Genomic DNA, 25,413 nt, shown 5'->3' with positions numbered 1-25,413 from the left:
TTTTTAATTTTTCTTGGTGAAACTTAACTATAATTATATTATTAAAACGTGTAACATATTTTCAACAAAAAAGACAGCTGATCATTTATTTGATTTGAACTTTATAATTTCCATCATTCGGACCCACTTACAGACTCAATTCACTGTATTTATAGATATTAATATATTATCATAAAAATGTTATAATTTCTATATATACACTTAACTCTACTATATATAAATGTGTAAGAAGAAAATCACAACAATAATATTGTACGGTCTCTCTTTTTTTTTTTTTGATTCTTCTTCCTCTCTTGAGTTGAGAGAAAATGGAAGAAATGAGGAAGAAAGAAGATGAGAAGGCGGCGAAGGAAGTGACTACGACGACGACGATCGTCGCCGGAGAGGACGACGAGTATACGCCTGATGAAATCATGAAGCTCGTTGAGTCTTCTTCACCGACAATGACGACGACGGATATCGAAGGAACTAACTTTTCCGGCGAGGGGGGTTTCAAAGTGAGGTTTATCGACGATCCGTACGCGGTTCCGGTGGTTGTTCAGTCATCTTCCGGTTACATCACGATCAATGTCAACGAAGAGAGCTGTGGTCCGTCGTTTTCAGACAGCGACTCTTCCGTCATGGCAAGCGTCGACGCAAGTGGGTTATTCGGTTGCTGTTTCGAATACGGAGGAGAGAAAGGCGGCGCGTGGAGTACAAACGAGGTGAGAGCGAGTGAGTATGAGTGGAACGACGATATGTTGGCGAGGTTTCTAGGTGAAGACTGTGTTTGACCGTTTTGTCGTATTTTGGAGAAAGCATTATATTAGGGGTAGTTTCGTCATTTTGATGGACGGTAATTATGGGAGAAAAGTGAAAATGATTTACACGTTGTTAATAGGAGGAAGAAAAATGGAAAAATCAGTAAATGGTAGTAGTAGTAGAGTAGGGCTAGTTAGTAGTTAAGTGGTTTTAATGTGACCATTTTGGTAATTTCGTCACATTGCGGTACTAATTCCTCAAATAGGGTTTTATTTAGGGTCTATTTTGTAAATATGAAACTATTAAACCCCTAAGTAAAGTGAATGCTTTATTCACAAATCAATCCCTATCATTTTACGTGTTATCATCATTGTTTAATGTATATGGATATTAAATTGGGCCTAGTTGAAGGCCCAATATCCATAAAGATTGTAAGATCAAGATGTAAAAAGGTTTGAACTTCAGGAGATGATTGAAGCAATCATAAGATTGAACAAAGAGAAAATCTTATAGTGAATCAAAACACTCATTGGTATTATATTCTGTGAATTTTATTTAGTAATATACATATACATGTTGTATAGTTCTTGAAATAACTACACAAATTCATTTTAAAAAAAAAATTCCAGCTCTGTCTCTATCTTCAAAGCAAAGCCAGAGAGAGATATAGACAAACAAATCAAACAGCTTGCTTCTGTCCTGAAAACTCGGAACCAGAAGAAGCTTTTATGTTCTTTTCACCAATGAGATTCCATTAGGATCACCACCCCACTCTTCAAACACAACTATAAGATTCTGAGACTTAAGCCATGAACGAGGTACATGGTACCATCTTTGTGAAGCTTCACCACAATTACTTAAACATTTCTTTGCGTTGAAAGTTCCAGCGTAGTTACAACGTCCACAAGATCCTTGAGCCTTATATGCTGGCCAATGACGTCCAATGTTTCTACCATTTATCCAAACTTGACCTTTTCCCATTGTGTTCATGTCTAAAGCTAATGGTTCATTGCCTGCTGGTGTAGCAAAAGTAGACTGCAACAAATAAAAAGAATGGTTTTTTCAGTTTGTTCATTGTGTCTAAGTTTGTTTATAGACATTAGTTTAATCCTTGTGTGTTCTCTTACCTTGTACCAGGTTAATGGTTGCTTCTTGGCCACAAATGATCCTTGAGTCCATCTCACACCGGAACTCTCGGTATCGGTATGAAGACTCAAAGCTTCACCCTTTACACCAATCTGTTCAAATCAAATTTAAATCCATTGTTATGATTGTGTTCTTGTTACTAGAAAACTTAAAGTTAAAGTGGTTTTGAATTTCAGTGGAGGACCTTATAGGACCATTTCCATTTCGACATGTCCCATGTTCCGGAGTTAACTCCCTTCAACGTGACCGGACCAAGAACTCCTTTGTTCCACTGTTCAAAATGTGTACCGACGTTCTACAAACAAACCAAGAACCACGAAGTTTAGAACCTGTTTATCTAAAAAGATTGCTTTTAAAGATCCATCAGGAACTCACCGGGAGACCCACTGCAACACTCAAAAGAGCAAGCTTGTTGACACCAGCATGTAGTTTGATCTTCTGGGTAAAGGTTAGTTTTGGGTGGTCAAGTCCTCCATAAGCAGTTCCTGAAACAGAGAAATACCAACAATGTTTTCAAGTTACAAGACTAAAACAACACAGAGACTAGACAAGCTTCCATTGTTTCTCTTATATTACCTGAAAGCTGCCCATTGACAAACACATGAAGAGCATGTCCAGCTGACATAACAGTAAAAAGAGGGAAATCACCAGTCTTCAAAAATGTCTCACCGGAACCAATTGTAATGCTGAGTAAAATACCCGTAAATTACTAACTGTGAGGATCTTTTCGAAGATTGAGACAAAAACAAAGAGAGTTTTAATGTTCTTATACTTACTCTGTTAGATACCAGAAGTAGTCAGATTTGTCCCAAGTCATGCTTATCTGTTCCACAAGTCCGTTTCTTGCAAACGTACCAGCTTCATTCGCAGTAGGAGTCGCTTCGTTGAATGATCCCCAAGAGAATCTGGCACCAGTAGGAACCATATTCCTGTGTACGCTTGGTGCATTAACCTGTTTATTCAAAAACACAGAGGATCAATTCAATCTAAAGATCAAGAAGGTAGCTTTCTTGACAAAGAAGTTTCTTGTTCTGTCTTACCTTTGCAGTGTTGTAAAACTCTGTTTTGCAATCAGGTAAAATACTGACTGACCAAGGAGGCAAAACATATGGGAATCCACGGAACATAACTCTCGCTGCAGAACTCTCATCTTTGTTCGATAAAAACGCGGCGCAAGATGATTTAGACCAGAACACATAAGCCTGAAAGAAACATTCAAAATCATGAGGTTTCTTTCTCATTTAAAATCTAAACATAAGTAAGTTAAAAAAAAAAGCTTTGATCGTTACTTCTTGTTTAGCTCCAAGCGATGTGACCGTAGCATCAGCAGAAAGCAAAGCTGGCTCACTAAGTTTGATGACTTTATGCAATGCTTTCAAGTGACTATACTTTGGTTCTCTTGGTAAACCTTTTTGAAATAAAAAGAATCAGGTTAGCTAATCATTAAGACATATTTATTATATGTTTTTGAGTTTGGTTTAGTACCGTATTCATCGAGAGGAGCGTCATAGTCATAGCTTGAAGCCATGAACTCACCGGCTGTTCTGTCAAAATTTGTTCCTCCATGATACTATAAGAAGGTATATAAACACACATTAAGCCAAAAAAATGAAAAATCTATGCGCATTCATATATAACTCGGTATTATTTTGCTTACCATATAGTAATTGACGAAGGAACCTCCTTTTTGTATGAATCGTGCAACGGAATATGCAATATCTTCGACTGGTCTGTATGGTACAGCACCTCCAAACTCTGTGTACCTGAGATTTGATTTACAGATTTCAAACAGTGGTTTTCTTGTTTTGGAAGTTAATGAAAATTGATCTTTCACAATCTATGATTTGTATTAATTTGAATAATAATTTGATTTTCTAGGCATGTTGATGTTGTGACTTACCAACCAGTCCAATTCTCTGTCCACATCTTTGGCTTGTTGCTTGAGTTTGGTTTGAAATCTTCGCAGTAATAACCATTGCATGTGTCTATCTGTAATTTGCATTTATTTACAAAAACCATAATCCATAAGTGAAAATAATATAAAGAGAGAAAAAGAGAGAAACTAAAGAGAGTTCAACATAGTTGAAAATAAAAAAAAAACAGAGAGTTCAACATAGAATAGTCAAAATCTAACCAATCTAGAGACGTAACTGATCCAAGTTTTGGTTTATATGATTATATTTTATACCGAAAATCCAAATTTGAAATCAAACCAAGTAACCCACAAGAACAAAAGCCTCAAACCATTTTTTTAAACCCGAGTCAATGGTTATCAAAGAAAAACCCGAAAATCATACCGGTTTGGTACTTATACGATCAAGTAGTACTCGAACATAATTTTCTGTAGCAAAACAAAATCTTTTGTGTTGTAAGTTTAGCCAAAAAAGAAAGAACGTACGATAGGAGAAGGAGCATCTTCTTGCTTGCACATAATCCATGGAACACCAGTGGAGAGTCCTAATGCCATTTGAGCTACCCATTTTGTATAAGCCTTTCCTGGTGCTCCTATTTCCCATTCCACTGGTCCATATTCATTCTCAATCTGTCCATTTTTTTTTTTCATATTTTACATGATTAATTTTAAAAAAAAATTAATTTGAGCCATATATCTTTAATCATTGGTTAATGATATTTAATGTAACAAACAACAACAAACCTGTGCAAGAATGATGGGTCCTCCTTGAGTTTGAAACAACTTTTCTGCTTTCATCATCCATACAATCTTTTCAGTAAATTTCTTCATTGCAGCCTTTTCAATATCAATTATAAATTAACAACAATCATCCAATCAGAAGAAAACAAATTAATATATGAGAGGGCAAAAGTGAGTTTTGTTTGAGAGTTTCAAACCTTGAAAGGTTCATTATCCGTCCTAAAAGCCATACCGGGAACAAATTTAAGCCAAACCGGAAATCCCCTAAAAAAACATATAAAATATTAAATTTGATAACCAATCATTTTTAAAAAAGAGAGGGAATTAGTGTGTTTATATTTATTTACCCAAAGTTCCATTCAGCACAAACATAAGGGCCAATCCTGAGATTAACATAGAGACCAGCTTGGTGCACCAACTTGATGAACTTAACCAAATCATACCTGTCTCCAAAATAATACTGAGAATAATAAAAACAAAATTTAGAAGACATGTGACTTGTGAGAGACGAAAATTAAACAATAAAACATTTTAATGGATATTTTTTTTTTATTGAAAATTACTTGTCCAGGAGAAGGTTCATGGCCATTCCAAAAAACATAAGTCTCAATAACATCCAAGCCTCCTTCTTTGGCTTTCTGTATAAGGCCAGGCCACATCTACATATAAAACAGAGCATTCAATGCATCATTTAATTTCTTTTAATTTAAAACACTTTTTTCAACAAAAAACAATTTTTTTGAATATATTATGTAGATAATAAGCAAAACCCATGTGAAGGAAAAAATCTTAGAAATGAAACACATTGCAGAAAATCAAATTCCGAAAACAGAGAGATAAAAGAAAACTATAATCAGAAGTTACGAAAATCCATTGAAAGTGAAATTATCAAAATTAGATTCTATAGAAACACTGAATTATAATAAATGTGAATAAAGATGATTACCTCAGGGGTGCTTCGTGGATAGTGAATGGAACCAGAGAGAAGGATTCTTCTTTGTCCATTGATGATCACAGCTTTACGATCATAAGAGACTGATGCTTTTACTATACAAACCAATGATAAACAACAAAGAATCACCAGAAAAATCCAGGATTTATCTCTAAAATTCAATCCCATTTTCTTTAGATATTTTCAGGAAAAAGAAGATTCTGTTAAAAGGATATTTTGGGTTTGGATTAAATGATTGTTTTGGAGTTGCATATATATAAGGGAGAGAAAGAGAGAGGGTGATACATATAAGCTTGATGTATGTATAGATTTAATGGAGTGTATATCTTTTATCTATTCTGAGAAGAATGGATTTAGAGATAGAAGAGACTCTTCTAATCTCTTTGCTTTGTGCGGGTGACTTTGAAACGTCACAACATACTATTTTGATTTTTTTTTCTTTTGAGTAATTTTTTTCATTTTCCTCCACCTTTTTTTTTTTTTTTTTTGTGTTATTGACTAGGTAGTTTACCCATGAGATCAGTGGGGGTTTAACGATATTTGAAAATTTTGTTTCTGAAAATACTAATTTTCAAAAGTAGTAACAAATCAAATATTCTAGAGAGTAGTAATTTATGCGAAAGTGGGTTAAAAATAATCATGAAAATTGGAAATAAAAACATTATGAAAAGATTTCATTTGGATGATTTTTTTTTTTTTGTCAACAGCTTTATTGGATTGGCTCAAATTAGCCAATGTGTAGGAATATTGTTTACATAAGTTGAAAATTAGAAATTTTCAGTTATAAAGAAACGAATCAAGAGTAATAAGTATGTGATAAAAAGAAAAAATAAATAGATTCTTATTATTGAAAATTAATTGTTTAAGTATGTTTTAAAGCTATTCTTGACAAGAAAGGAAAACAAAACAAAAAATAAAAATTGAATATAATAGAACTTGTATGTATAAACTAAGTTGCAAGCAAAAAAATTGTGTTAACTTCATTTTGAATCATATTTAATGTTTGGAGGAGTACAAAACGAAGTTTCTTTTCCTTTGTAAACAAAAAGCCATTGTGTATGGACATACTTTCTTATGTTGAAATTTTGGTCATAATGTAAGATTGTAGTATTGTGATGAGATTTTATTAGTTCACATCTTTGGTTTCGTCTTGACTCTGAGAACGAAAGTCAAGTTGCCGCATTCATGACGTAATTAAAGCTCCACCTTCCACCGGACTTGTGCCTATAGAAGTAGAAAGACTCAAAGACATATGCGCCTCTAATTACCAGTAAATAATAAAGTGTTAATTCTTACCAAATTTTATAAAGAACCAAGAAATCTGAGCTGAAATCTAAACTAATCTCCGGAACTTGTAAAGTGCCATATTATTCTTCACAATAGCTAACTATAATTGAAATCACATGATTTTAACCAAAGTAAGGTTCATTTTGGTTTTTTTTTTTTTAACGTCTGGATTTATTATTAATTGCAAATTATGATAACTGTTACATAGACGATTCTACAACGGACAATTCCACGACAGACGACACCTTCTTCACCTTCTTCTTCATACTCACCTCCTTCTTTATGCTCTTGATGGACACTTTTCCTCTCTGCGTAGAATCCTGGCGAACGGCTATAATTGTACATCGCTGGAGATCTCCTGCACACTTGCCTCTAATAATCTGCAAATTTATTAATAAATCGCAGTATCTGGGACTCGAACCCCAGACCTCTGGGTGTAGAAGCATTAATTAACCCTTGTTCAACCAATGGGCCAAGGGGGCTTCCACGTTCATTTTGGTTTTAGATACATTTTTCGACTTAGATACAATAAGATTTGTTTACCAAGTTTAAACATCTTGAATTTGTAAGGAAAATATGGGTGGGTGAAAATTACATATATACAGTAGTTTGTTTAAACCGGTGTATATAATACAAGGATATGTGAATTTACTAACAACTTTATTTTGATGACTTTTTTAATAACTAGAACGAGAAAAAGGAAGAAATGCACAAAAATGCATTTAATTTTGTAGAGCGTACTAGCTAGTTCATACAGTTAATATAGAAATTTACTAGAAAATATATTCTCTTCGTTTTTATATAATTTTAAACCGGCTTTTTATATTTTTAGTATCTTAAACCAAACTTTGGAATTATTCAAAAGAATAATAAAAAACAAATGTCGTATGTGTTAACAAACGGTAGCTTGAAAACTAAGTTATATCTTGCTTTTTAAATAAAGTATAAGGCTAATAATGTAAGTCATGCATCTCAGATTTTCCATGCATCTATCGCTAAAAAAAAATTAATAATCAGAATCGGTTGACTCTTTTTGTTGCTTTCTGATAATTGAGATGGCTGTCTCAAATCTTGTTACCAGTGGGTTAATACTTAATATAGCATTCATCAGGTTTTTCATTCTACTTTACAATACTGCCAATCAAGTCCGCATGTCCGTAGTCGAGTGGTTAGTGGGATATAGGAATGTGCTACAATACTCCTCGGGGTTTAAGTCTCCCTCAGAACAAAAATCAGTGAAAGTTTGGGTTTAGGCTTCGACCCATACAGTTTACCTGATAGTTTCGGTAGTAGGTGATTCGGTTACTCCAAACATTAGTCTGAAACTGTTTCAAATTTGATATAGACAATATGATGGTCATTCAAAGAGAAATCCACTATATAACGTTTTGGTGCGTTTCTATTAAAATTGACCGGATCAGTCAATAGAATTTTGTCAAAAAATAAAAAAATACAGCAATCAAATATATTGAAAGAAAATATAACCCTTAACAAAGATGTCCCAAAATAATGAATCTTGTGAGAGTTTTTAAAATATATCCGAAAACGTGTTGTATTGTATTCATTGATAGTATATGATTTCTGTTTTATCCGACACATTTATACGATCATTTCACGTTATGTTTTAAATCGGAACCCACAATAACTACAGTTTGATTTCTGACAGAAACCAAACCTCCGTGCGTGTAATGTGTGTGAAAGCCTTTACTACTTTTAATTTATAACCTCTCAAGCCTCTTTGATTCGATCCTCATTATTATCCGTATGGATAATTGTCTTTCATTCAGTTATTACGCCAAGTAGATTAGTTAGCCACGTCACGCAACAATGTTTCGTCCTAGTGGGTCACAAGTTGGTTCTGTTTACTCTTTATTTTTTTTTCTATTAATATATGGGTTACTATTTTTTTTTTTTTAATCTAATGGGTTACCTAAATTAGATAAATGTGTATAAATGGGCGACCCCAAATGTCGAGGTCTATTTCAATTTCAACGTGAAAAGAAATATATATATATATTCAACTTCAATTTGCGTCATCGAATATTCAATCTTCGATGTCATAATCAACCACCAAATCTTATAACGATGAACTACGATGTTTATCTACAAATTACTCGAATAGAAGTTTAAACTTTTTTTTGTTATAAAATGATAGTTACGTAACTAACTCGACCACGAAACCAATATACATTTATCCCCGATTTTTGTGAAAGGAAATTTTCATTTCTGGCTTCCATTTTCAGATATTCAGGCTATACTTATACGTCAATGGTCTTAATCACATATTTAATTTTCTATAGTATTTCACAATATTTTGTGAAAATAATAGTAAAAATTATAACATGTTAATACTTTTCAAGTATTAGGAGGCTAATTTTATTGTTTTAACGTTGTTAAATTTGAGCTCGAATCTTGTTTGAAGATCATTTACGTTTTATAAAATTAGCACAACTTTTCAAATATTGGTTGTAAACTAGAAAGGTTTTATATAGGATTGTGTAGTATAGTGATAATTGGTGATTAATTATCATTTCAAGTAAAGCATATATCGAATGCGTGTGCGCTGAAATTATATGAGATTCCATGTTATCCGTTTTAGGATAGAAAATTTTATATTGAAGGTTACTGTGTGACAGTATGCTGATTAATGTAACATACCATATAAAAATGATTTCATTTTATGATAGTGATAAAAATGTCGTTGTCCCAAAAACAATATTAAAATATTTTATAAAGTCACATTTTAAGTCGCATATTGCATGGTGTCTCTTTCAGCTGGCGGCTGTGGATAACCACTTTCCCTTGTTATATTATTCAATTAATTGTCCCGTTAAGATAAATAAACTAAGGATTTGATTAAATGGTTGCAATAGTTTGGACATAGTTAGGACGAATTTTGCAGTTCGAACTATTTTTTATTAGTATTTATAAACAATAATTTGTATTAGTGTAGATTGAAAAAAATAGAACAAGTTTGCGGCGAACTAATTACGGACCACTTTTACGTATAAATAAACTTGCTCCGTAACGGTTTATTGTCTGCTCTAAAAATAAAATGGTCTAATCCATTAACTTTTTAGTCCGCTTTGTTCACAATATTCATTCAAAGCTTAACTAGTTAGAATAATTTTATCTTAACAAATTGAGTGGTTTCATATTTAATTTGTTAAGCAGAGACATAAGTCTTTTAACGTGTACATAATGTTTGACAATCATTGATTGTTGTCAGGTTATTAATATGTAAGTTTCAACTAATTCGTTTCTTCGGTCACTAAACTTGTCTCAATATAATTATTCAAATAGATAATTATGAAAGTGATATTCTGTTATCACACACACATCAATGCATGGGTGATGTGTCTTGTTAATGGAAAATGCAAGTATAATACGTTCATAGTAGTTAAATCAGAAAAAATAAGATATTTGTTTAGCTTTAGAAATGGACCATCATAATAATCATGGTCTTATTTTGCAAGGTAACTTAAAGGCGAATAAATTATACCCGACTAATATTTGTCCATTGCTATATTTCTCCTTATAAACTTTTAAATTGTTAGCTCATAAAGTCTTGGGCTTTAAGGAAAATACTTCCTCTGTTCCTTAAAGTTTGATGTTGTAGTGTTTTGAGTTTGTTCCACAAAGATTGATTTTCTAGATTTTTATTTTATTTTTAATTAATTGATTTTACTAAATCGTAGATTTCAAGACGTAATGATTAACTGTTTCAGATTACTATTGGTTTATAGTTTATTAAAAAATATTTAATAAAAATAAATAATTAAACAATAATTGTTTCTTAAAAAATGTGAAATCTCTAGAAAATCAATCTTTTAGGAACAGAAGGAGTATATAAGACTCAAAATTCAAAAAGTATTGTGCTTTTAGGTAGTTGGATCGGTTAATTGCGCCAAACACGTATATACCACAGAGCCAATGGTGGTTCATGACCACATCCACCGTCCAACTATGGCTCAACAACATCGCTCAATTTTTTTGCTTTAACCACACGCACCTAAAGTTACCTAACCCATTACGCAGCTCCGATCCATCTCTCTTTCTTACATGATTTTATTTTCATTTCCGTTTTTAGATATATATTTTTGTTTTTGCTTGTAATTCATACAATGTTCACATTTGGTTAATCTTGTAAAATTTATACGTTTGCTTAGATTTTAGATTTATATTTCAATTTATTTTGTTTGCTTGTAATGCATACAATGTTCGCATTTAGTTAACAGTTGTTGGGGAGGAAAAATTCTGAAAGTTGCATGTCAAGTGTTATCAACCCCATTTTTTAAGCTCAAGTTACAACAATATTATCCAAATTAAATAAGTAGCTCTAAGCTAGTTTATTGGTTAATGATTAAGTGGTTGCAGTCAAATGATTTTTTAGTTAATTTGTCGGAATTAGATTTAAGACTTAGGACCTGTCAAATTGCGTAGAGTTGAAACCCTTCGAATATTATTTTGATTTATTCTGTTTACACTGAAATGGGTATTGGGTCAGTTTTGGCTTATGTTTTAACTAATTTAAACTAATCAGATTATATTTATAAACATATCATGGTTTTCTTTGAATTAATGTGTAGTTGAAGTAGTTTATAGTAGAATCGGAAAATGAAAATTAAGTTCATACGGAGGAGTCAATGGCCTAGGGAAGTAGTATAATTTTGCAGCGATCATATTTTCAACTCACTATTTTTTTAATATAAAGATCGCGATTGGTGATGGACGAAAACAACGCGTTGTCGTTGTTAGTGTCGATGTGATGTGAATGAGTAATATATATTAGTTGGTCGTGTGTTATTATTAAATTCCACGTATATCTTTATCATCTTATTGCTTTGTTTTAAGGATAAGAATATACATCTCGTTAATTTCCTTTCGTAATCATCATATATTTATTTCGAAATAATCTCCAATAAATCTTACGAACTTTGAATTTAACGTTTTTTCTTGGATAAATGGTGGATAAACTAATCTTATCGAGAAGTTAAAAAAAAAACAAAAAAAACTAATCTTATCCAATGGTTTTGTGAACAACTAATTTTCAAATATTGGGTCCACATAAGCTTGTTGAAGTTCGAGAAAAATTTGATGATAATCTTCTTTATCGTCGATCTATCAATAAGTTTTGGTGTTTTATAATTACTAATAGATGAATTCCCACGCTACGCATGGATTTGTTTTAAAAATTATTAAAATAAAAATATGTTAATTGTTTTTGTCGTTAATTTATATATATTTTTTGTATTGTATAGTTTATAAAATAAGATTCATCTTATGTACTTACAATTTTTGTGGTTTTTTTACTCTAAATATTAATTTATACATTTTCTTGTATAATCTGTTTATTTTTATATCTAAGATTTAATATTGTTCACTATCATGAATAAACACAACAAAAATATAAATATTTAGACTTAAGAGTTTTCGTATGAAAAGAAGAAAAACAACACTAAAATTAAAAAGTTATTTAAGTAACACTTTTAGATTTTATGCTATTGCATATAGCCATATAAGAAAAATGAATTTGTCTTGAATTTTATGGTATATTTAACGTCTCAAAAACTTATTACTAAAATTTGCATGTCAATGTTACGAACTTACCATAAGACACAAAATAAAAAGAGAGAATATCATATGATGATATGGACCATAACGTAATAATGAGAAAACATTCAAGGTAAATTACTAAACTAATAAGATATTAGATAGCAAATAAGTAAACTATAACGCAAATAATGTGATGACCATTGAATATTAAATTAAAATAATTAGAAAATTTAAAATAAAATAAAATGAAAGTAGTGTTTGATTTATTAAAATTATTGTAAAATTTTACTTTAATTTTGAAGAAATCATTATGAATGGGATTAATAGAGGATTTTAACACAATAGAATACTTTTGATTTTTCCTCAATTAATTTTGCAGAATTTTTAATTTAAATAATGTTGAAATGACACATGTCATTTTCTTGTGTGATGATGTGAGACTCATATCATGAAAGTTAGCCAACTTTCATATATATGATTTTGCATTTATTAGTAATTTATAAATAATTTGCGAACCTCATATTTGATATATAATATATACGTACATGTAAAAAAAAGTTTTAAGTATTTAATTAAACTTATTTCTAGTCTCGCTTCTTCTTTTTTTCTTCTTAAAATCTTCCAAAAAGTACTTTGAATTAATAGTTTTCAAATGAAAATATTAAACCGAAAACTCTAGTACTCTTTTTTTTTTTTTCGCCAAAACTCTAGTACTCTATTGTATGCTTCAAACACCTTTTATCACCCAACTTACACCAAATTTATTCATTTTGTTTGATGTATCATGTATGTCTCCCAAAAACAAATTTATAACACTTTCTTCTCTTCCAAAATTGTATATATAAGCAGAAATGGATTAGAAAAATACACATGATTATATAAAACTTATTTCATTTTTTGTTCAAGTACTGTAAAATTGGTTATGTTTTATACGTTAAACATAAGAATTTAAAATCTGTTTGTTTAACCGGTTTAGAAAAAAAAATATATATATATATATATAAGGCTGATTCCAAATTAAAACTACATATGCAGAGATTCATCTAGTTTCGAATTAGTAAATTATGCACAGTTAGAGATCAAGCAGTAATTGCATTGAAGTGTTACTCACCTACGTGTACAATAGTGTAAGTTGCGAAGTTGGTAACAACAAGATGATTATGCTTTACACCAAATAAAAAAGATGATTATGCTTCGAATTTTTGTTTGTAATGCGAACTGGTGTTGTGATTATTGTTCTTTGGACCACTATGATTGGGCTTTCAAGTTTAGAACTATCGGGCTTCAAATTAAATTTTGGACTTATGGGCCTGAAAACTTTGTATTTTCTTCGGCTTAATGATTTTTATGAGCTCGCAAATTCTGTGAAAAATTTAGTCCCAATGTAGTAGAGCATATACAGAGTATCATATCCAAATCAATATAAGTAGGTGTGATAAATAATATTGAAAAAAAAAATTGATGAAAAAAAAATAATAATAATAATAATATTGAAAATGAATAAAGACATGTAAAAGCGAAAAACTAATCATACTGCTATTTTATATCGTTTCAGTAGTTTTAAGCTTTTTTTTTTTTTTTAAACGTCAGCTTTCCAAAACAATTCAAACCCAATGTTTATACACCATCGATAGTCATTTAGTCATTACTTATTATTAGTTATTCCAAATTCTGACCTTTTTCTACCCCCTATTTTTACATGTTTTTTTTAATGCGTAAAATGGTTGGTTACATTATCAAGTAACAACATTAAACCGTGGTTTAAAATGTTACAAAAATCTAATCCATTAGATTATAATTTGTCTCTAACTCCAAGGCTCAATGGCTCATACATCCAAAATTTCCGTGACCATTATTTATAAAGTACTTTTTTTTTTCCCTCAAAAACTATTTTATTAAGCCCTGCTCTAAAAATCCATGTGTACCCTGATTACTTCCCGTTTAATCGCTAGGCCCACTCTATCTGTTTCGATTAATGACTAATCCCCTAAAAAAATCAGTTACCTGATTACTCTCCGCCTAATCTGATTACTTTCCGCCTAATCCGATTACTCCCGCCTAATCTTACATATCCCGATTATTTTTAGATTCCAAGTATAAAAAAACTTTTTATTTTTGTTATTCAATCATTTAAATTGGGAGTTTGTGATGTTTTACAATAACTTATGTTCAAACTTTAATAAAACTCATAAATTTGTAATAAAAATTATAAAAATTTGTCTCAAAAATACAGTTTTATGTGTTTACTGCAATTATGAAAATAATATTGAATTAATATGTTTTTAAAATATTAAAATAACCCTAAAATTAATCCCCGATTAATTTCTGATTTTAATCCGATTTTCCGATTAATCGCTAGGCCCATACCGAGCGCCCGACTAGCGCCTAACGATTTTTCGAACAAAGATATTAAGTAGTCGGACGGAAACTTTACTCTAGAGAAAACCAATCCGGAACTGATGTGATTACATGGGAGAATAAAGAATTTCGTGCTCTCTTGCCATTTAATATTTATAAAGTACTAGTTTATCACATTTGACGATTTTTTTTCTCTACGCCACACGCATATGATTTGATCGAAATTCAATGAAGTATTAATAACTGTGATAATAAACGGATCATTCGATGCAAAGAGAGAGAGAGAGAGTTTCACATCACACAAATCAATCTGTCACAAGACAGAGGATACGGCGATGAAGATTAGAGAGAGAGATATGATCAATGGTCCCTTTGGGGAAATTTTATTGGGAAGAAACCAAAAAAGACAAGTCATGAAAAGTACCAAAATGTTGGACATAACTCCATTTGTACTGACACTCAAAATTGACATAATTCATCATACATACATATATATACGTATCTCTGTCTTGTTGCTTCCAAAAGTGTTTAATTTCTTGGAGATTGTGATCCATAAGCCGCATACGTAGCCCATTCTCTATCGTTTATTCTTTTGGATCTCAATCTTTGTTATATGTATGTATCTATGCATATATATAGGTTTTGATTTTATTGTGATCCATATGTGTTATGACTTCTAATCTCTCCAAATTGACTATTTTCCCTTTAATATATTTCAGTGGGTGCAATTAATTAGGGCTTACCTGATGTGCACCTAATGAAACCGACCCGAAATTCTGTTAGTTACTAATCCTTTTAGATAAAAGATGGTCAGCTTTTAACCGTTGAGTGATTCATTGGTCAACGTAAGAACCGGTGTATTGACGTAGCTTATATGATCAACATTCAAAACCAACAAACCAACAACACACAAAATGCCACAAAACATGCATTAGTTCCAAAAACAACACAATTAGAATAAAAAACAAGAGATTTAGGTTTAAGAAATATTGCTAAAGCTTAGTAGTAAGAATATCTAAATTGAATTAGTCCTATTCCTAAAAAATTTGAAACTGTCCATGAATCTAAAGTTTGTGATTTTTATTGAAATAATAGATTCTAGGATGGTTAGATATGCTATATAGGTTAATCTTTACTTTGGCTGCCCGGTTTGGTTATAAGTTAAGAATAGCCGGGTTAATGATTGTCGGTAAAGAGAAGCGTGTGACCACTTTCCAAATATAAGATCATGTTTATTCGGGAAAAGAGACAAGACAATTTGTTAGAACTTAGAAGAGTTAGATTCTTATGCTCCATATTGCCCATTGCTTCTGATTCAGATAAATAATAATACTCAAATCTCTCTTTATTTACACAACTTGTCATGTGTGATCTTCTTGGTCACTTCGTGTAGATATTTCTATTTAAATATGAATATTTCTAAGTTATAACTTATTATCTGTCCATTTTACAAAATCGGGGATCTATACGAAGGAAGGAACAAAAACTCTCTCGGCAATTCATCATTGTATGTGAACCTTATATGCCTATATGGCGGCCGTCCACTGTCTCTTTTTTTTTCAGTCCCTGTTTTTGTAATCTTATTAAATAAATTATAAATAAATTTTCTGTCTCGTTTGATATCTAGCTTCTTCTTTTTATATTAAGATATACTCCCTCCATTCCTCATAGTTTGATGTTTTAGTTTTTTATCTTGTTCCACAAAGATTGATGTTTTGTAGAAACATCATTATTACTTTCATTTGAGACCAATAGAAGGAGGAGAGGAGTAGAATTAACATTATTAAAATAATAAAAAATAATAAAAAATATAAATTTTACTTTTTCTTAAATTGTGTGAAAACCCAAAACATTATTTTTTCAGGAACAGAGGGAGTATTAAGGATATTAATGTAAACTATCTTGTTCATATCTAGCTTTTCTTCTATAAAATCTACTATTATAAAGAGAAGAAGTAGGGGTGCATGGAGATTAGGTTAGATCGATTTTTATGTGGAGAATTCTTTTTTAATTGAAAAAGTTATGTGGAGAATTCTTTGTGTGTGGTTTACGTAAGGCTATCTAAAGTTTTGGTTGTAGGATTTAGATGCCAAATCTAATACTCACAAAACGATTAAACAATAGATAAAAAGACATGCATATATTATGGAGTAATATATAATGATTCATAAAAGTATGGAACTTTTTTTTTTTTAAAGATGTAAAATTGTGCGTTGTCTATTTTTTACAATTCCATTTTACTATACCTCTTTAAAAAATTTGGAGTTAACAGTGTTTTTTAAAGCTCGACAACAAAAAAAATCGGTGAGAAAGAGAAGATAAAGAATTTTTTTTCCAAAGCAATCGATTTTTAGTGAACACTCTTTATTAAAAAATTGTTTGGAGACTCTCCTTGCTAGCCCTTCAGAAGAAAGGGTATACTACCACCTCTACAAACCCCAAGTTACTTGATCAATAAATAATAAGTCGATTATCAATGATGTCTGATCTTTTTAATCAAAGATCGGTTCCAAGAAATTTGGTTCCACAAATCAAAATAAAATTATTTTTAATACACAATTGTACTTATAGTACTATTATTTCACCAAAACAAATATTATACTTTGAACTCCAAAAAGTTCCTCTTAGTATATAAAATTTTTCTAATTTTTATGGAGTATGCTCTTCCACATAATTAATTACGAGGGAGATAATGTTTAACTTTGTACTATAAAATTTTGTTAGTTTTAGGGATGAACTATGTACAGATCTGTGTCTATCAGAATCCGGAAATTAATTATATATGAAATAACTGAAGACTATTTTGAACAACCAATAATCAAATATCCATTGACATATCAAGCCCTATATTTTTTTTATGGAAGAAATAACTAACTTCCTGACAAAAGAATGTAAGTATCTAAGACAATCTAGATATCTATCTAGTTAAACTATTTTAGTGATGCATGATAGTTTAGTGGTCATAGTAATATAGGTTTAGGATTGATATTAATTTTGTTAGACACATCTTAACGTTGACAACTATGAAATTCAGACAATGCCTTGAACTTTTTGGAAATTAAGAAGAGATTCGTTTGATCAATTGGTCTTATATTATAAGAATAAGATGTAATGTATTTTTTCTCTTATATAACGTATAATTTTTTTTAACAATAATTATTAAATGTATAGTTGAAGGCACATTACCATGCACATGTCATGGTTCATCGCATTTTTCTATTGTTATAACAAAATATTAAAGTTTAATTGGTATAACATAGATTAAGCTGAATTAAGATAATTAGGTTATAAATAGAATATTTAGAATATAAACTTGGGCCGTAATACTCTGCGAAACTTAAAATAGTTTAAATTAGATTCGGCTTTGATGATAAAATATCTTCAAAAGAGGTAAAGGTGTTAAAACATTGAAGGAGATTGATAGATCGCATGCTGTCTTTTTTGAGAACCTGAAAGAACAAAACCCTTAAGAGCTCAGAGAGCTAGCCTACCAAATATATCTCTCTTTCCTCTATGGCTCTATCTCTTCTCTCATCGATCTCCGTTTCCATGATCCAACGGCTCTGCTCAGCTCGCTTTTCAAGAACACAGAGCAAAAGAAAACTTAGTCAAACATTATAATATTATCGATGAGATAAAGAACAGTGGTCAAACCACCTCTGATTTGCGCTGTTCTCTTCTTCTTTTTTTCTTTTCTTTTTCAACTTTTAATTTCGTTAGTCTAGTGGTTAATTGGTTATCAACAATAACCATTAATTCAATAATGGTAATAGAGCTGATGATAATAAAAAAAACTATAATCGTAGAATGGCATTAAATTTTATAATGCTATTATAACACACTTTAAAGAATATATTATTTATTATTATTTAATAAGAGTAAAATAGATAAAGTGTTTTAAATTTTACATCGGAAACACAAAACTGTTATCTTTTTGGGACAAATTTTTTTTCCAAAAAAATCATCTTTGTGGGACGGAGTGAATATAATTAACTGTAAAGTATTTGTTAATTTCCATGTTTTTTCATTTACGTGTTAATGCATTAACAGATTGCATATACATGTTTATGTGCGACCGGTGTACTATTATAAAAGAAACTGAAGTATATAACGCCAATAAATGAGCAAAGTCACGATTTTACATAATTATGATATTGTAAAATCCAAAAATCGTAACATTTCCTTACTATTATATCATTCGTGATCATCAAATTTAGAACTATCCTCTCCCAGGATTAGTCCTAGACCTTTCCATATGTTTGGAGATTTATCTTGAGTTATCAAAAAAAAAAAAAATCAAATTTAGAACTATCATTGTACGTCACTCCAGAAAAAGGAAATTCAAATCATATTGTCCTATGCATATTGATAAACTGATTTCGGTATCATTTTTTTTTTGGGTGTATTTCATGCGTTCGAATTAACGTTTTGATTAATGGACTGATGACCCGATTTGGTAAGAAATGAAAAAGTTGGCAAAAGCTTCTTTTTTTTTTGAGCCTGAAAAGCAAACCCCAAGACTGAGAGAAGTGATGCAAACTATAAAGTCGTCATGTAAAAATGAAGAGTACAATTCATTTGTGTACCGTTTCTTTCTCTGCATACTTACCGTTAAACTAACCAATAGTAATATTTCATTTTTTTTTCCGACACAATAGTAATATTATTTACTAATTTGTTACTCAAAAGAAAACAAATGCGATTGGCGAAAAACAAATACAAATGACTTTTTTGGCATGTGATGGTACAGTATCCATGGATGTCTCTATACGACATACGAGTAAGGGGAAACTCTCAAATTTCAAACTATCACTTCTCTTCATTTGATTTCATCCCGTCTGTGTAGATTTTTTTGGTCCTTTCTAATATATACATGAGACATATGAAGTTTCTTATTAAAAAAAAAGAAAAAAGACATGAATTATATCCTCGTTTATCAAAAAAAGAGAGAGAGATTTCTCCTCACATCCATATAATTTTCATTATTGTGCTCTTTTGTGCACACTAATATACAATGCTTTGCTTGTTTTGGAATGTTGTAGTTTAAACGAGGTGTAACTAATGGAAAACACATAATTTGGTCACAAACCAATTGTTATCTTTGGTAACTATGACTCCTCTATTTATGATCTCTTTCAGATCGATCCAGATCTCTTTCAGATCGATCCAGATGGTAGATAATCTGTAAAACGTAAATCATTTTTCTTTGTGCATATATAAAATCGTATTCGACTTTGTATACTGTGATATTGAAAAATACGTTTCTAACTAATATGCATTGACCAAATCTTATATGTGTTAGAAAATAGGGTGTTATAGATCATAATCTGATACCATATAAAAAGCTACTAAATATAGTAGATCAATTTTGTTTTTCCTTAGATCATTTAGCTTAAGAAATTGATATATACAAATATAAATTGATGGGCCAATTTTAAATTTTAAAAATAAAGATGGATTGTCTCTTTGTGTGTGGGGGTCCTCAATGATCTGTAAAATCTGATGAGAAGGAATTGAATAAGTTTGGCAATACTAAGGTGGGGATGTTTTCTTCCTTTGCCATTCTAAACCTATCCCTTCTCTTATAGATCTCTGACCTCCTCTCCCTCTGCATCACTTCCTATCTCTCAATCATGGATCATTTCTTTCTCTGTCCTATGGGAGGATTATTATTGATGAATCACATGCAGTTGAAAGGATCACGAGTTACATTTAGTATACTAAGGTTTCAAGAGATCTTATATTTGTTATGCCAATTGACTCAACTTTGATTATCATGAAATAAAACCTATGAATCAGTGTTAGACTTATTTGATCTTTAGCAATTCCATCATGCTATATGATTGATGGCTTGTCACAACACAATCTCTAATTTTAGGTACTAACTAATACTACTCGTAGTGGAATTTTAAGAAGATAATGACTTTTATTTGAAAGATAAACACTATTTGTCATTTCTATTTGAGTTTTTTTTTTTTTTTTGGTTTTATGACGTTTTTCACTTAATGCTAATTGACTTTTTTTTTGTTTCTCAGTTTTTTTTTTCTTTTGTCAATATATATACATATACATTTGTCAATAGATGCTAGTTAGCTATTCATTTTAAATAAGAGAATGTTGTATACCTTTTTAAGTTTATTCAATCAATATTTATCCTAAACTGGTTTTCGACTGATACGATTTAAAAATCTAGTAAAAATTCATAAAGCTGAAAATTATCTAACCTTTTTAGTAATTCTTTAATACAGTAGATTTTTAATTTAACGGGGTACATATGAAAAGAACATGAGAAATCCAAATGTTGACTTTGTTTTTTCTTTTTCTATAATAGAGCATTGATGAGATCTAGGAAACCCTAGATTTGAAAAGACAACAAGTAAAAGGATCTTATTTGTTTCAATTATTATCATGATTTGTGTGGCTCTCACTCTCCAATATTTATATAAATTATTAGGGTTTAATTTTTTAATTTTCTGTGTCTCTCTAGTGGGGTAAGGAAATTACAGATAGGGTTTGTTCTGAATGGGGCCGTCCAGTACCATTCCACATACACACAGTTTGTCTCATGTGTTTGGTTTCGTATGGGTGTCATGGACTCACGTGAACCTCTAAATTAATTAATCATACATATACATATATTTTCAACTTTCTTTATGTAAATAAACACCATTTACTTGATGTCAAAAAAAATAAAAAATAAACACCATTTACTATTACTGATCAGCTCAGTTATTGATTTGTATCCATTTTCTTAAATCAATCCAAGAAAACACACCAAACTGTCTTTACTCATCAAAGATCACTGGATCGAATCGCATGTCCGCTATAGCATATACAAAGAAAATCATGGATTTAATTTGAATCTCATAATACTTTATGGTCATTTGAAAAAATAGAAGTCTAATTAGAAAAGAACATATAAAAGGACAAATTTTTTTTTTAAATCATTGGTATGACATTCGGACTTGTCTGAAAGTAGGATTTAAAAACAGTATTTTTATCCATATCTTCTAAAATTCACTGTACAAGTTGATGTATACATAGACATAAGTACCCTAACTCTAGACTCACGTAAACCATTTATTAAACTGATATAAATATATTATATGTATATAATAGAAACCATGTGTGTTTGGCTCGTGTCTCATCTCATTGCCTTTAAAAAGGATCAAACATAGTATAGCTTGGACTCTTTTTGCCGTCTATGATCTCTCTCAATCTCTCATCTTAGCTATCTTTCTCTCGTTGTGTCTTCATTTCTTTATCTCATCAATGGATTCGAATTTTCATTACTCTATAGATCTTAACGAAGATCAAAACCATCACGAACAGCCCTTTTTCTATCCTCTTGGATCCTCTTCGTCTCTTCTTCATCATCATCATCATCAAGTCCCTTCTAATTCTTCATCTTCTTCTTCGTCCATTTCGTCTCTTTCCTCTTACCTCCCTTTCTTGATCAACTCTCAAGAAGATCAACATGTTGCCTACAACAATACTTATCATGCTAATCATCTCCATCTTTCTCAACCCCTCAAGGTATATTTATTATTATATATCAACCTTAATTGTGTGTATAAATGTTATTCTTATACAATTTTTCTTTATTCGTTTAGCAGTTAAAATTATGCCTGATCATGTAAAATTCATACAACAATATAAGTTTCAGAATTTGTATTTAGAAAACTTTACATAGAAGAAATTTAATTTATCAAATAATGATATGAAATTTAATTTTATCTTAGGAAGCGGCCATATCATTATTATATCCAATTTTCATCTCTTGTTGATTATAAACCTTGATCGTTTATATATACCAGGCTAAGATGTTTCTGGCTACTGGTGGATCATCATCATGCGATCACATGGTGCCAAAGAAGGAGACAAGACTGAAACTAACGATAAGGAAAAAAGATCACGAAGACCAAACCCATCCTCTTCATCAAAACCCGACAAAACCCGATTCAGACTCCGACAAGTGGTTGATGTCCCCAAAGATGCGGTTGATCAAGAAAACAATCACAAACAATAAACAGCTCACTGATCAGAGTAATAATAATAATCATAAAGAAAGTGATCACTACCCTTTGAATCATAAGACTAATTTTGACGAAGATCACGATGAAGATCTTAGTTTCAAGAAAGTCTTGACCAGGACGACCACGGCCGCGACCACCAAAAATCGCTACAATACAATCAACGAGAATGGTTATGGTAATAACAATGGCGTGATTAGGGTTTGCTCGGACTGTAACACCACCAAGACTCCTCTTTGGCGTAGTGGACCTCGAGGTCCCAAGGTAGATTACTTCACTCGAGGTTTTCTTGATATATGTCATACTAAGTTTAATTCACATTTTTGAAATAAATAGTTATATGTTACTAACGTGGATATATTTGACTTATTATTTAAAACTGAAGCATCCTTTAAACATTAATGCTTTAATCAATGATACGCATGAGTCCAACATTCTATGAATTTTTCAATTTTTTGTCATCTACATTTCACATACTAATTTCATTTATTATATATTGCAGTCTCTTTGTAACGCATGTGGCATAAGGCAAAGAAAGGCGAGGCGAGCCGCTATGGCCGCGGCCGCAGCTGCCGGCGACCAAGAGGTGGTGGTAGCGTCCCGATCGTCACAATTACTGCTGAAAAAGAAGTTGCAAAACAAGAAAAAGAGATCAAACGGAGGGGAAAAATACAATCTCTCTCCTCCGGTGGTGGCCAAGGCAAAAAAGTGCAAGATCAGAGAGGAAGATGAGGTGGACATGGAGGCGGAAACGATGATTGCCAGAGATTTAGAGATCAGCAAATCAACAACCTCTTCTAATTCTTCGATTTCGTCGAACAAACTTTGCTTCGATGATTTGACAATAATGTTGAGCAAAAGCTCAGCTTATCAACAAGTGTTCCCACAAGATGAGAAGGAGGCTGCTGTTTTGCTCATGGCTCTGTCGTATGGAATGGTTCACGGTTGATCAGATAATCACAATATCCTGATTACAAGAAAGGTTTATTTTTATAGTTATATATAGACTATAGTAATCATAATAATGATTGATTGTTAAATCTTGGAGTGATTAATTTAGTTTTTGCAGTTGGTCTAATATCAGGAGTCAGAAAAACATTTTTATAATAAGATTGTGTGAGAGTTTAATATGATAATTAATAGTTCTATATATGTTTATGGAGATTTTGGTTTAGAGTTTATGTTGGTTTTTTTTTTTTTTTTTTTTTTTTTTTTTTTTTTTTTTTTTTTTTGCGATGGAACATTAATCACCCGATAATGTGGGTATCCTTGTTCATTTACATCTTTTGTATTGTGTAACGAGATTTGAAGAATAATATAATAAATTAAAAGTAATTTTATTTATCTGTTTATTTTAATACATATCATCACAATTTAGCTCAATCATAAATGGATGACCGGCTTTAAAAATGTATGCCTAGTATTATTTGGTATCACTCAAGTATATATTTTGAAGCTCATATTAATTATCTGATTTTCTTAGAAGTGCTTTAGAATTGAATATATTGGATTTAATTGCTTGTGAAGATATACTGAACACAAGATATATATAAAAGGATGAGGGCAAAGATGGTTGATATTGGATAATATGAATGCGTATATAAGACAAGAGATCATGTGTGAAGAAGATAATACGTTTGTGTTGCATTTTAAGGCAACGACATCAACTTAAAAGAAGAGATCTTCAAAATTTTGCAAGCCCACATATTATATTTTCTTCTAGTTTTTTGAGTAAATTATCTAACTAATAAAGCCCTAAGAAATTATCTAATAATCTAATAATTTCTTTCATACGTAAAAAAAAAAACAGATATCGGGTTGACCTAAGCTGAATCAATTCACATCAAGAACTGCTTTTTCTTTTCTGCTACATTAGTATTTAGGGTCATGAGTAGCTAGTACAGTACTTTGAGACGCCAATCATGGATGGATGATTATGTATATAAAAAAGGTTATAAACATATCAAAAATGTAAAATGTGAAATCTAATTATTTAGCATTAACCATTGATAATTCTCACTATACACTAATTTAATATTAAAACCCTTATGAATGAGTCACTTTTATCTATTATGAGTAATATTAATTCCTATTGTACATAACTTATTTGCTTCTAAATATCACTATATCCAAAAAAAATAAGTTTTGACAACTGCTGATCAATCGATGTGGCTAGTGGCTAGCGTTAGCAACCCGAAAAAGCAGTGTATTTCTGTTGCTTTAAAGTTTAAACACAAAATTGCAGAAAATAATGATGCCAATGTTTATGAAAAAACGCAGCGGCAATTTAAGAACCATAATTGATCACTTAAAATTTCAGCAATAGTTGGGATTCGTTTTGGCGAATGGCGACTCCTTTAAGTGTTGCGGCGTGACGATTTTTAATCTCACCACCTTCGTCCGCGTCGTCTTATTTCTTGTCGTTCAACAATCATGCACCGAACCGGCCATATTAACTACTTTTACTTTTAAATATCAGTTTGGTCTAGTATTATTTAGTTTCATGACTAATCTATTTTTGTTACTGCAAATTAAATCAGATTTACATATATTACACACACACACACGTGAACATTGATCCAATAGATGACAAGCATACTAAACAAAGCATGCACTTAGAGAATGTTAACTATTGTATCATAGAATATAAGATATTTAACAAAAACCTAATCTTAAAAAAAAAAAAA

General features: G+C 31.0%; 3 protein-coding genes across 3 annotated transcripts; 2 read left to right on the top strand and 1 right to left on the bottom strand.

The window, feature by feature from the left end:
* The first annotated feature begins 219 nt into the window (after positions 1-219).
* LOC9300561 lies at positions 220-1,098 on the top strand. The gene has a single exon (XM_002866124.2). The coding sequence runs from the start codon at positions 309-311 to the stop codon at positions 771-773; it is 465 nt and encodes a 154-aa protein (XP_002866170.1). The 5' UTR covers positions 220-308; the 3' UTR covers positions 774-1,098.
* A 150-nt stretch (positions 1,099-1,248) lies between these two features.
* On the bottom strand, positions 1,249-5,882 carry LOC9302244 (beta-galactosidase 4). Its single transcript, XM_021030378.1, has 17 exons — positions 5,487-5,882; positions 5,104-5,199; positions 4,888-5,000; positions 4,738-4,804; positions 4,544-4,636; positions 4,286-4,429; positions 3,788-3,876; positions 3,545-3,650; positions 3,373-3,457; positions 3,177-3,295; positions 2,928-3,089; positions 2,664-2,839; positions 2,464-2,573; positions 2,263-2,372; positions 2,072-2,182; positions 1,869-1,979; positions 1,249-1,776 (listed from the first exon to the last, which is right to left on the bottom strand). Exons 1-17 carry the CDS (start codon positions 5,658-5,660, stop codon positions 1,468-1,470), a joined length of 2,175 nt encoding a protein of 724 aa, XP_020886037.1. The 5' UTR covers positions 5,661-5,882; the 3' UTR covers positions 1,249-1,467.
* Positions 5,883-21,804: 15,922 nt separating this feature from the next.
* On the top strand, positions 21,805-23,856 carry LOC9302243 (GATA transcription factor 21). Its single transcript, XM_002866123.2, has 3 exons — positions 21,805-22,229; positions 22,511-22,990; positions 23,229-23,856. Exons 1-3 carry the CDS (start codon positions 21,966-21,968, stop codon positions 23,673-23,675), a joined length of 1,191 nt encoding a protein of 396 aa, XP_002866169.1. The 5' UTR covers positions 21,805-21,965; the 3' UTR covers positions 23,676-23,856.
* The last annotated feature ends 1,557 nt before the right edge of the window (positions 23,857-25,413 follow it).

Source organism: Arabidopsis lyrata (genome assembly GCF_000004255.2).
Source record: "Arabidopsis lyrata subsp. lyrata unplaced genomic scaffold ARALYscaffold_8, whole genome shotgun sequence".
Taxonomy (NCBI): Eukaryota; Viridiplantae; Streptophyta; class Magnoliopsida; order Brassicales; family Brassicaceae; genus Arabidopsis; species Arabidopsis lyrata.
Note: the sequence above shows the minus strand (reverse complement) of the source record. Positions and strands in the feature narration are given on the sequence as shown.